The sequence below is a fragment of the Danio rerio genome, chromosome 6 (assembly GCF_049306965.1).
Source record: "Danio rerio strain Tuebingen ecotype United States chromosome 6, GRCz12tu, whole genome shotgun sequence".
NCBI classification, from domain to species: Eukaryota; Metazoa; Chordata; class Actinopteri; order Cypriniformes; family Danionidae; genus Danio; species Danio rerio.
Window position 1 is genome coordinate 52,385,001 of NC_133181.1, and position 12,928 is coordinate 52,397,928.

Sequence of the window (12,928 nt, forward strand, 5' to 3'; positions counted from 1 at the left end):
TATACTGTACAGTATTTAGATTACTTTTGTTTAAGCAAAGTCAGACCTTACTGTCCTAAATTAGTAATTAAAAATCAAGTCATGATTATATTTATTTTGGTAAAATAAGCGTAATCTAGAGGCCTTTGCCTTTCTCATTAGCCACTTTTGATACCAAGTTGTCAGCTTGAAATCAAATTATTATTTTGTTCCTAAAACATGGATTGGTGACAAGACTTTTGTCAGGTAGTGTGTAATATATGTATCACATAAACAAATTATTATGAAAAACAAATTGATCTGATTGAGAAATGCTGCTTTAGGCTTCTAATATCTGCACTATGCACTCAACTTCCCTAAATATTAACTTTATATGGTTATTTAGCCCATCAACATCTGAGTCTGAAAGTCTCAACGTTCCATACTTTGCTTTTTTGGATAAATAAGTGTAAAACCCGGGTATTTAGAGTGCCTGATTTCAGGGGTGAGGTGGGGGATTTTCAGTAAGAACACATTACTTTCAATATTTATAGTTGGAAATATATTAATGCACAAGTATGTGAATTAGAATGGACTAAGGTGTTTCGAGATTCTTCTTGATTACATGGACTCAAGATTTCACTACATATAGCATTGTGTATTTGACAAATTTATTACAACAACCCATGACCTTAAAAAAAAAACAAAGGATGTGTGAATGAAGAATCTAATGGATTATAATTAGTAAAAAACTGGCCATTTTAGATTTAGAAGTTATAGCCATAGAAAATAATGTTATTTAGATCTGGACAATATATCTATAGAAAATAGAAAGCTATAAAAAGCTTAACTATACTAACAAACAAGTATTTCTAACAAAGTGCCTGGTGCATAAGAGAGGAAAGAGTGTCTTCTACAGGTGGTTTGTCAAACCCACTCACCTGAATAGAGCACACTACATATGATTAGGATTAAGCTGGTTCAAACTTTTATTACTAGTTTATTAATGTATGTGTGTCCCTCTGTTCGTTTAACAGTGTCTTGCTAATGCAGCGGATGGAGTTCGTCTGGCTGCTCGAATCGTGGACACTCCATGCAGCGAGATGAACACTGATGACTTCCTGGAGGTACTTTTTTTTTATGCATCTGTCTTTTGTTCCACCATGCACAATAGCTTCATTTTATAATGCAGTATAAAATAATCGGGATGCTTAGGGCGCAGTAACCATTCCTATTTAAATGGTTATTTATAAACAGTGTGGAGCACTTTTTTGTGTGTACCTTTTGTTAGACCTGATAAATAGGTCATGCACTTCAAACAAGCAGCGCTAAAATTGAATGCAAATGCTCATTAGCTGTTTATTGTTTGCATAAGCATTGTATTGAGATTTTTTGTAAAGTCTGTTATCATTGTTTTGAGAGATTTAAACATTGAGCTTATTATTTAGCATTTAAAATTCTTGTAGTTAGTTTACTTTTACAATGCTGTACAAAGAACTTACTGAAATGGACATTCCTATTGATAATATGTATGACTGTATGTCTATATATTTGTGTATGCAGGGCTTGACATTAACACCCGCCAAATGCAGGTAGATTTCAGCTTTGGCGGGTTAGACAGACAATCCCACTAGCCACTTTGGCTGGTTGAAAATAATTTTAAATGGTAGTTTTCTTAAAAGCAGGGTTCAACAATAAGGATGACCCAATATGCGTGCAAATGTGATCTTAGAATGAAGAAGCAGCATGACTGACAAAAATAATTGTGTTCGCGCGAGCAGAAGCAAGGATGATCACTCGCGCTAACAGCTGATGTGATGCACGACTTCTTAAAGCGCCTGCGCGCTCCCGTTTCCTTTCGTGAAGTAACTATATCTGGAAACGCAACTGTGATCGGTTCTCTTTCAAATAGACAAAAAGTGATGAACATGCACCCTCAGTCCTGCTGCTTTCAAGAGCTCCAAATTTGTCTTTTTGTAAGCAGCACTGGTTGCTTTCACTTTGAACAGATTATTAACTGGCCTTAACCGAGTGCATGTGATCATCTTTTCATTATTGCACACGGTATGTCTTTCATCTGAAAGGTTTATTTGAGGTTTATTTGCTTTTGATTTTGTTAATAGGGTTTAATTATCTTTTTTTTTTAACTCTCTATTTATGTGTAGTTAACTGGTGATCCGAGAGACCTTTGGTATAGTTTTAGATAGTAGACAATAATTTTTATTTTTTTTTTTTAAAGTCAATTGTTTTTCATTGTTTTAAAAAATTTTTTAATTCTGTTTAATAAAAAGTAGTATGCAGCTGTATTTTGCTTGTTTTGACGCATTTAAAATTTGTGGCTAGAAAATAATTATTGTTTGGTGTGGTCAGTCATAAATTTGGTAAATCCTTAATTTTGAGCTCTGAAAAGTCATGTGAAATGTCAAAAATAATTGCAATTTAACACTATGAAACCAATGACCCATTTGCTAATGGATTTGCTCAATTTAAATCAAGTATTTTAGCATGTCAAAGTCAAATTTATGCATAAAAAATATATTTTCCCAACAACAAAATTATGGCTAGTGAAAATGCAGAGTGGCTAGTAACGTTGGAAAACTACTAGCCGCAGTGGCCGGTGATCAAAAAAGTTAATGTCAAGCTCTGTGTGTATGTAAATGATGTCATATTCTGCAGGAAATCAAGACAGTGGGAAATGCCTTGGGTATCACTCCGACTATAATTCGAGGAGAGGAACTGAAACAAAAGGGCTTTGGAGGTAATCTTGAGCTTGTGCTTTCAAAACTCAGCAGATTGCAACATTTTCTGACGTGTTATGAAAGAGATGAGCTTGCAGTCTCATCACGAGATGAGTGATGCTAATTTAGAAGTGCTGATTTAGCACTTATTCATCTAGATGACTTTTTCTGGCACTAAAAGAAACAGTGCATGTTGTTTTAGCCTGAAAATACCGAATATAAGGTCAACTGTAATTCCTGTGCACATTTTTTTAATGTGTGTGTGAAATGGCTCTTAGGCATCTATGGAGTTGGTAAAGCGGCCCTGAATCCTCCTGCTTTGGCTGTGCTCAGCCACACACCTTCAGGTGCCACACAGACCATTGCCTGGGTGGGCAAAGGCATTGTCTATGACACCGGTGGACTCAGCATCAAGGGCAAAGTAAATATCACACCTTACTGACAGCCTAGTGCACTGAAATATGGTCAGAGCAAAGCTAGGGCTGTGAAATCTGACATTGCAATGTTTTGTTTTGCTGAGATACGAGTATCATTTCACCAGATGATTTGAATAGCTCTATTTGGATTGATTTCACTAATTTAGATTGACTAGGATCAAGTCTTTTTCTAATAAATTATAATTAATTACAAGCAAAAATAAATAAATAAAGAGTGCATTATGATTTTCTAGGGAGTCGTATTTAAGTATTCAAATACAGAAATTGAACAATCAAATGTAAAATAACATGGTCATCATTGTAGAAATTATTTTATTTTATTTATTTTTTTATCTTTCCCAAATGATGTTTAACAGAGAAGGAAATTTCCACTGTATGTCTGATAATATTTTTTTTCTCCTGAAGAAATTCTAATTTGTTTTATTTTGGCTAGAATAAAAGCAGTTTTAAATTTTGTAAACACCATTTTAAGGACAAATTTATTAGCCCCTTTAAGCTCATTTTATTAATATCTGGTCCAGATATTGCACAGATTCCCTTTGATCGCGTTGTTGATCATTTACACTACATGAATGTCGATTGTGTGAACAAGCACAGATTTGCCACAGAGCGAAAATCAGGGCTAAAATTGATGAATCAGTGTGAACTTGGTTTAATTCTTTATTTTATTAATGTTAACAGAAAAAGACACCTAAAAATGAAAATTACCTCACATTTTACCCCTCAAGCTGTCTTCTGTGTATATGACTTTCTTTTTAAATCATTTAAAATTGGCTTCTGCCTCTTCCATGCTCATCATAAAGCACACCATATGCTGCCAGAAGGATAATGCATGTCTTATAAAGCGACTCAATGTGTTTTTGCAACAAATAATGGTTGAAATTTTAAATTATAAGCTCATATCATTGATGACTTCTGCAAAAAACGTCTCCCATCAAACATTAAATCAGAGGAAGATTTCTCAATTGCATTCTTGCATGTTTACCATGTAAGACTATAGTTTGAATTAATTCCAGATGACCCCATTATTATAGTTTGTACATTTGAAGGTTTTTCTTCTCTCTCTCTGTTTTCTTGAAGACCACAATGCCGGGGATGAAGAGAGACTGTGGAGGAGCTGCTGCCATTTTAGGAGCGTTTAAAGCTACTATTAAGCAGGTATTTTATCCTTCTGATTGTTTTGCTAGCTAAAGATCACTGGATGCTAAACTTATCTATGAGAAAGATCCTAACCCTCATCTTGAAACCCTTCACACTAATATGCATCCACTGTGTCCACCTAATGTTGTGTTTATGGGTGGTGTCTTGTTTCATGACTGAACACATGCAAGTGTGTGTGGAATATCAGCGTACCAAAGTTCTGTCTCTGTAGACTGCCAGAGAGACAATTTAGTACTTTTTATAAAATATTTATTTGTTTATTTTAACTGCAATAGGAAAATTAAAAATTAAATATTGAATGTTATAGTCAAAGTCATTTTTTAAAAGTTCATAAAAGGTCAAATTTCTACGATTTTTAAAAAGATTTAATTTGAGAGTTTTTAGAAGGGAAATTAAAAAGTGGTTGTTTTACAGTTGTAGTTGAGGATTTTGTTGTGCCGAGTTGCTGAGCTGATGATGTTTGCCCTCCATTTATGATTTGCTTGTTCATTTTTTAAGAATATTGAAGACCACAATGGAAATAAGCCTGTGGCTTTTTTTGTATATTTTATCCTCGACAGTTTTTTTTTTTAAATTGGATGAATTAGTCTGACTGTTTGTATGTTTTTGTTAAAATTGTCAAATAAAATCAATCAATCATCAATCAATGTAATTATAACTGGATCTTTCCAGGTTTGTAGTGAGACAGGCTTTAGTAGTCATTGTAATGATTCATTTTTGCTCAAAAAGAAATTATTCTTAATATCATTGTTGGAAACCATTGTACTGTTTAATATTTCTGTTGACACGTTTTTTTTCATTAATGCACAGTGAAATTGAAGCCTTTTGTAACACTAACGGATCACTCATCTCGCGGTTCAGATCACACAGATTTTTTTTTTTTTGTAACGGATCGGACCATTTTTCAGATCAGTCAAAGAGGGGAGGAGACAAATGTCCCTTGCTTTCCATTTATTACAAAAACAGCACTGCTAGACACTTGGTTTGAACAAACAGAACTTGAAACCTCAAATTTAAAAAATAAAATTTAAGAAATAATCAGCTGAATGGAAATAAATTGCAATGTTAAAAATTCACTGTTACTATTACTACTACTGCTGCTGATAACACTACAGTAAATGTACAAATCTAACATTATAATTTGTACGACCCATTTTTTTAGTCTCTTGTCAATAAATGATTCAGTGATTTACTCCTAAAACTGCTAGATGATCATTTTTGAAGAATTATTCAGTGGCATAATTTTGATGGCTGGTTGTCGACACCTATTGGTTAATCAATGTAATTGCTGCCTGCAACTTTCATTTTGACCGTCAAGTTGAATGCATATGACGGTGATTTTAACCTTTACCATAAACATCAGTGGTTTTATCTAAACTATAAGCTGTTATCCCAGTACTTCTTTGTTATTTGACTGGTTGTAACTTCATAACTAACTCAAACGAGTAAAGACTCAATCTCTTTCTTGATTTTTGTATTTTCAGATTTCAATGCAGCGATTCGGAGGATTGATAAACATTAGCAAATCACCATCATTTATAATTTATGTTGCGTGGGTGTTGAGATCCTGATCTTTCAAAGATTAATCTTGCTGCTTACACGGAATGCATTAATGCAGGCTAAACAAGTAGTGACAGAAAACACCTTGAATGAAACCCACCACATCCCGAATAACCTACCACAACTTCTTTCGTCATCATTATATTTTACAGGAAATCCTAAATGACGAGAGAGGCAAGCTTTTTTTTTTTTTTTTTTTTTTTTTTTTTTTTTTTTAAATTCAGGAATTATCTGCCATTAAAAAACGTTGGTAGATTATTTTGTGGGTCTCGTGTGTTCCGAACTGTGGGTAGTGAACTGTACGAATCACAGATCAATCGTGATCCATTACACCCCTACTATACAATTATGTACTGTTGTTTCTGATCAATTTATTGTATTGTTGCTGAATTCATTATCTAAGAAATGAACTTACCCCAAACTTTCTTGGTCAAAACCTAAACCAGAACTCAGACTGTGGTAAGCGAGTGTTAATTCCAGCTGCAAGCTTGGCTCTGGTATAAACCACCTGTAATGTGTTTTGTCTCAGGGCTTTAAGGACAATCTTCATGCGGTTTTCTGCCTGGCTGAGAACTCAGTGGGACCTGCAGCCACTCGCCCAGATGACATTCACACTCTCTACTCTGGAAAGTAAGTGTGGATTGGTTGACCTTCTGTGTGTCCAGACCAGTACTAACTGTGCGTGTGTTGTCGTCTCTCAGGACTGTAGAGATCAACAACACTGATGCTGAAGGCAGGCTGGTGCTCTCTGATGGGGTTGTGTATGCAAGCAAAGACCTGTCAGCGGACATCATACTGGACATGGCAACACTGACCGGCGCTCAGGTGCGTTTCTGATTGTCTTCAGAATGAGACATAATATTATAAGTCAGAATGCTATTGTTTTATCTTTTGTCTTAACCTGATATGAATATCATCAGATGTAAAATTGATTTTGTCCTTATCACCCAGCACTACCTAAAAGGATAGTTCACCCATAAGTAGTGAAGGTTAATTTTTGGTTAAACTTCCTTTAAAAGACACTTGTTCTATGTTAGATTTCACAGCAGTTGTTCTAAGTGCTAGTCTTGACATGTTTTTGTGAGAATAAGATCTGGTATATGTTGATATCTGGTGGATGTGGGCCAGATTGTTTTTCCAGCGAAGTGTAAAAAGAGAAATCAAAGTGTCACATGATATCAGGAGCAACTGGAGGAAATCCAGAATGCAAAGCACTTCTCTCTTCAACGGAGAGATAGTGGTTTCTACTACTTTATAGCTGCTGCACTTTGGATTTTGGCAAAACCGGTTACATTTGGAGTTAGTAGTCATGTGCTCATAATCATGTGATGCCCTTTTTTAAAAGTGAATCACTTTGTCATGTGCCTTAGTCACTGGAGAATATTGCGGTGGTCTGATATGTTTCTGTAAAATGCAACCTACAAATGTGTTTTTTTTTATTTTTATTTTTTTTATTTATTATATCTATTTACACAATCACCGGCCACTTAATTAGGTACGACTTACTAATACCGGTGGACCAATTTTACCATCAGAACTGCCTTAAAACCTTATGGCATAGATTCAACAAGCTACTGAAAATATTCCTCAGAGATTTTAATTCACATTGACATGATGGTATCACAGTTGCTGCAGATTTCTCGGCTGCACATCCATGATGTGAATCTCCCAATCCACCACATCCCAAAGGTGATCCATTGGATTGAGCTCTTGTGACTGTGGAGGCCATTTGAGTTCAGTGAAATCATTACCATGTTCAATAAGTCAGTCTGAGATGATTCATGCTTTGAATTGGTGCGTTATCCTGCTGGAAGTAGCCATCAGAAGATGGGTAGACTTTGGTCATAAAGGGAAAGACATGGTCAGCAACAATACTCGGGTAGGTTGGGCGTTGACATGATTCTCAATTGATACCAATGAGCCCAAAGTGTGGCAAGAAAATATCCCCCAAACCATTACACCACCACCACCACCAGCCTGAACCTTTGATAAAAGGCAGGATGAATCCATGCTTTCATGTTGTTGACACCAAATTCTGACCCTACCATCCGAATGTCGCAGCAGAAATCATCAAAGCAGGCAACTTTTTCCAATCTTCTATCATCCTATTTTGGTGTGCCATATTAGTTTCCTATTCTTAGCTGACAGGAGTGGCACCCGGTGTGGTCTTCTGCTGCTGTAGCCCATCTGCCTCAAGGTTGGACATGTTGTGTGTTTAGATATGCTCTTCTGCATACCTCGACTGTAACAAGTAGTTATTTGAGTTACTGTTGGCTTTCTATCAGCTGGAACCATTCTGGTCATTCTCCTCTGAACTCTGGCATCAACAAGGCATTTGCGCCCACAGAACTGCCACTCACTGGATATTTTCTCTTATTCAGACCACTCTCTGTAAACCCTAGAGATGGTTGTGCATAATCCCAGTAGATCAGCAGTTTTTGAAATACTTAGACCAGCCCGTCTGGCACCAATATCCATGTCACGTTCAAAGTCACTTAAAATCGACTTTCTTCCCCATTCTGATGCTTGGGTTGAACTGCAACAGCTCGTCTTGACAATGTCTACATGCCTAAATGGACTGAGTTGCTGCCATGTGATTGGCTGATTGGAAATTTTACTTAATGAGCAGAGGTACAGGTTTACCTAATAAAGTGGCCGCTAAGTATATATTTTTTAGTTATACTTTTATTTGGCAAGAATACATTTATGTGTGTCAATTGTAAAAGTTGACCATATCTGAAAATATTGCAGGTATTTAATAATATGATGTGATGGCATCCTTCAGTAAAAATCTTAATACAGATATGAATAAACCTGTGCAATTTGTTGTTAAGTGATGCAGAAATGAACAATTATGGAGAAAAAAAAAACATTTTGATTAAACACCCTCAAAACATTTATTGTAATCAAAATCTACAGACACAAGTGTGAGAAAGAAACTCTTCAATGTGTGTTTGGCATGTTTTCATTACATTAGACTCAAACGTCTTTATGAAAAGCCCAAATCTCCAAATTGTCAGGCGCATGAAAACATGTTGACTGTGTGTGTTGTAGGGAATCTCCACAGGGAAGCATCATGCAGCAGTGATGACCAACAGTGAGCAGTGGGAATTAGCGTGTGTGCGCGCCGGACGCAGCAGTGGAGATCTGGCTCATCCTCTGGTTTACTGCCCAGAGCTGCACTTCAGTGAATTCACCTCCGCTCTTGCAGACATGAAGAACTCTGTGGCGGTGAGACCTGACATCACAAACTTCTGAAAGGGGGAATGTGTTTTTCCATACACAAATGTTCACTACTCTGCAAATTAATAGTTTAGCGTAAGGACATGAGGGACTATTTAGTTTTACTTTTTGTATTTAATTAGCTTTGTTTTCTATTCATTGTGGTTAATAATAATAGTAAAGATTTTAACTTTTATTACTGTTTTTATGATTACTTTTTATTTGGCCTTTTCATTTGGAAGTTTTTAAGTTTTTTTGGTTGGATGGATGGATGGGTAGCTGGATGGATGGCTAGATAGATGCATGAATGGATGGCTAGATAGATGGATAGATGGCTACATAGATGCATGGATGTCTAAATGGATGGATGGATGCAAGATAGATGGATGAATGGATAAATTGATGGATGAATAGATGTACAGTATAGATGGATGGATGGATGGATGGATGGATGGCTAGATAAATGGATGGATGGCTAGATAGATGCATGAATGGATGGATGGATGGATGGATGGATGGCTAGATAAATGGATGGATGGCTAGATAGATGCATGAATGGATGGATGGATGGATAGATGGCTACATAGATGCATGGATGGGTGTCTAAATGGATGGATAGATAAATTGATGGATGAATAGATGTACAGTATAGATAGATGGATGGATGGATGGCTAGATAAATGGATGGATGGCTAGATAGATGGATGGATGGATGGATAGATGGCTACATAGATGCATGGATGGATGTCTAAATGGATGGCTAGATGGATGGATGGATAGATGGGTGGCTAGATGGATGGATGGCTAGATAGATGTATGAATGAATGGCTAGATGGATGGATAAATGGCTACATAGATGCATGGATGGATGGCTAGATGGATGGATAAATGGATGGATGAATAGATGTACAGTATAGATGGATGGATGGATGGCTAGATAAATGGATGGATGGCTAGATGGATGCATGGATGGATAGATGGCTACATAGATGCATGGATGGATGTCTAAATGGATGGCTAGATGGATGGATGGATAAATGGATGAATGAATAGATGTACAGTATGGATAGATGGATGGATGGATGGCTAGATAAATGGATAGATGGCTAGATAGATGCATGAATGAATAGATGGATGGATGGATAGATGGCTACATAGATGCATGGATGGATGTCTAAATGGATGGCTGGATGGATGGATGGATGGATAGATGGGTGGCTAGATGGATGGATGGATGGCTAGATAGATGTATGAATGGATGGCTAGATGGATGGCTAGATGGCTACATAGATGCATGGATGGATGGATAAATGGATGGATGAATAGATGTACAGTATAGATGGATGGATGGATGGCTAGATAGATGCATGCATGGATGGATGGATGGATGGATGGATGGATGGATGGATGGCTGGCTAGATAGGTGCATGACTGGATGGCTAGATAAATAGATGGATGGATGGATATATGGCTACATAGATGCATGTCTAAATGGATGGCTAGATAGATGGATGGATGGATGGATAAATGGATGGATGAATAGATGTACAGTATAGATGGATGGATAGATGGGTGGGTGGGTGGCTAGATGGATGGATAGATGGGTGGGTGGGTGGCTAGATGGATGGAAAGATGGGTGGGTGGGTGGCTAGATGGATGGCTGGATGAATAGATGGCTACATAGACGCATGAATGGATGGCTAGATGGATGGATGGATGGCTAGATAGATGGCTAAATGGATTAATGGCTAGATAGATGGATGGATGGATGGATGGATGGGTGGATGGATGCATAGATGGCTAGATAGGCGCATGAATGGATGGCTATATAGATGGATGGGTGGATGGATGGCTAGATAGACGCATGAATGGATGGCTAGATGGATGGATGGCTACATAGACGCATGGATGGATGGCTAAATGGATGGGTAGATGGATGGCTGGCTGGATGGATAGACGCACAGATGGATGGATAGATAGTTCGATAGATGGATGAATCGATAGATTGCTAAATAGATGGATAGCATATGTTTAGATCGATAGATGTTTGTCAAATATATGGATGGATAATGTGTGTCTACATGGATGGATGGATGGATGGATTGATTTGACAAATGGATGGATATATTATCATTTATCAATGTTTTTTTCTTCTCTAATTTAATTTCAAGTTTTCGTTTTACTGTTTGAATAAATAAATCAATACTTCTAATCCTTTTGCCAGTCATGCATAACAAGCAAACGTATTGTCTGTGTCCACAGGACCGTGAGAATGCTCAGAGCTCCTGCGCTGGCCTCTTCATCGCCTCTCACCTGGGCTTTGATTGGCCGGGTGTTTGGGTGCATGTGGACATCGCTTCACCTGTCCACGCTGTAAGTAAACCACACTGACCATCAATCAAAATAATCCAGGTTTCTCTGAAACAATTCCTCATAACTCTTCACTGTGTATCATCAGGGTGAGCGAGCCACAGGTTTCGGTGTTGCTCTGCTCTTGTCTCTGTTCGGACAGGCGTCTGAAGACCCCCTGCTCAACTCTGTGTCTCCATTGGGTGCCGCAACGGTCAAAAATGCATCTGAAGATCAGATGGAGAGAGACTGCAAGAGGAGGAGACTGGTCTGAGATCAGTACAGACTGTTCTTAACCACTAAAAAAAAAAAGTTTAATATTAATCACGCCTTGTACAAACGTTGCATCCATTAGACTCGTACACTCCTTCCTCTGCTCCATCGGAAGTACAAAGTAATAAGCAGCCCTGTATACACGGTTATGAATGAAATAAAAGTTGAAGATCGTCTTGATGTTTTGTAATGTTCTCGTTCACAGTTTGTAGTTGCCATAAGAAATGTTTCAGGGATGAGAGGAGGCACGTGAAATATCTCTCTGCAAATACTGTTGTTGGTTTTTTCTGATCAGAATATGTTTAATGCAATCATTTGATTTTCATTCCAGACATGAATGATGACATGATCACGGTGTCTTTGTTTGGTAATTGTTTTTTTTTTTTGGCGCTAAATGAGTGCTGCCAGCAAAATCCACTTAATGCCAATTTTGTTAGTGTGGCAGGTGAAGAATATGGATTGTGAATGATGAAATCTTTTCCGAGTAAATGTTTGAATGAATGATTGTCCTTGTGTTGTTCTTAATGTTATTTGTGTTCAGAGTCACCATGGAATCAACAGGATCTGAGATCATTTAGAGCAGTGGCTCTCAAACTGTGGTACGTGTACCACTAGTGGTACGCAGCCTTCCTTCTTGTGGTACGCGGAGGAATGAATTTTTGTCATGTACATGCTACACACATTTCAAAATTGATCAAAAATGATATAGGCTATATGTCATATATGACATATTATATACATTTCTGATGTAATCTGCCATGTTTTTTAACTGTGCAGAGTTGTAGCTGCTTTACTGGGCCTATTGCGCTTCTGTATTTCAATACTGCTCATTTTGGTGGTACTTGGAGAGACAATTTTTTTCTGAGGTGGTACTTGATGAAAAACGTTTGAGAACCACTGATTTAGAGGGTTTTAATTCAAAGAGAAGAAACATACATCACAATAAGTTATAAATAAACCACAACATAATGTAAACCTTAAAATCACAACACTGACATGCACAAATACTGATTAACAGCTGCGTCTTAAAAATGGGTTTGTTTAATTTGTTTTAGACTCATGTTTGTCTTATTTGCTGTAAGTCATCTGAAATTGATAATTTATCAGCAATATACAACTACTATGGTAAAACATTGGCACATATCAGAACATTCGACAAGCAATCAGTATGAATCAGCGATCCTGTTTTTTCACAGCAAAACCTAAAATCGAGAGTTTGTGACGTAATAG

General features: G+C 37.1%; 1 protein-coding gene across 2 annotated transcripts in view; it reads left to right on the forward strand.

Annotated features, from left to right (window-relative positions):
• Window positions 1–12,199, forward strand: part of npepl1 (aminopeptidase like 1) — a 20,240-nt gene extending 8,041 nt beyond the window's left edge. The window contains exons 4-12 of one of the 2 annotated variants that reach the window (XR_012407355.1): window positions 996–1,085; window positions 2,635–2,716; window positions 2,975–3,117; window positions 4,214–4,345; window positions 5,083–6,484; window positions 6,556–6,679; window positions 8,909–9,085; window positions 11,339–11,449; window positions 11,535–12,199. Coding sequence is in view for 1 of the 2 variants with exons in the window: in NM_001017688.1 (NP_001017688.1) it covers window positions 996–1,085; window positions 2,635–2,716; window positions 2,975–3,117; window positions 4,214–4,291; window positions 6,384–6,484; window positions 6,556–6,679; window positions 8,909–9,085; window positions 11,339–11,449; window positions 11,535–11,699 (1,071 nt within the window). In the remaining variant the exon portion in view is untranslated. 2 annotated transcript variants of the gene reach the window in all.
• The last annotated feature ends 729 nt before the right edge of the window (window positions 12,200–12,928 follow it).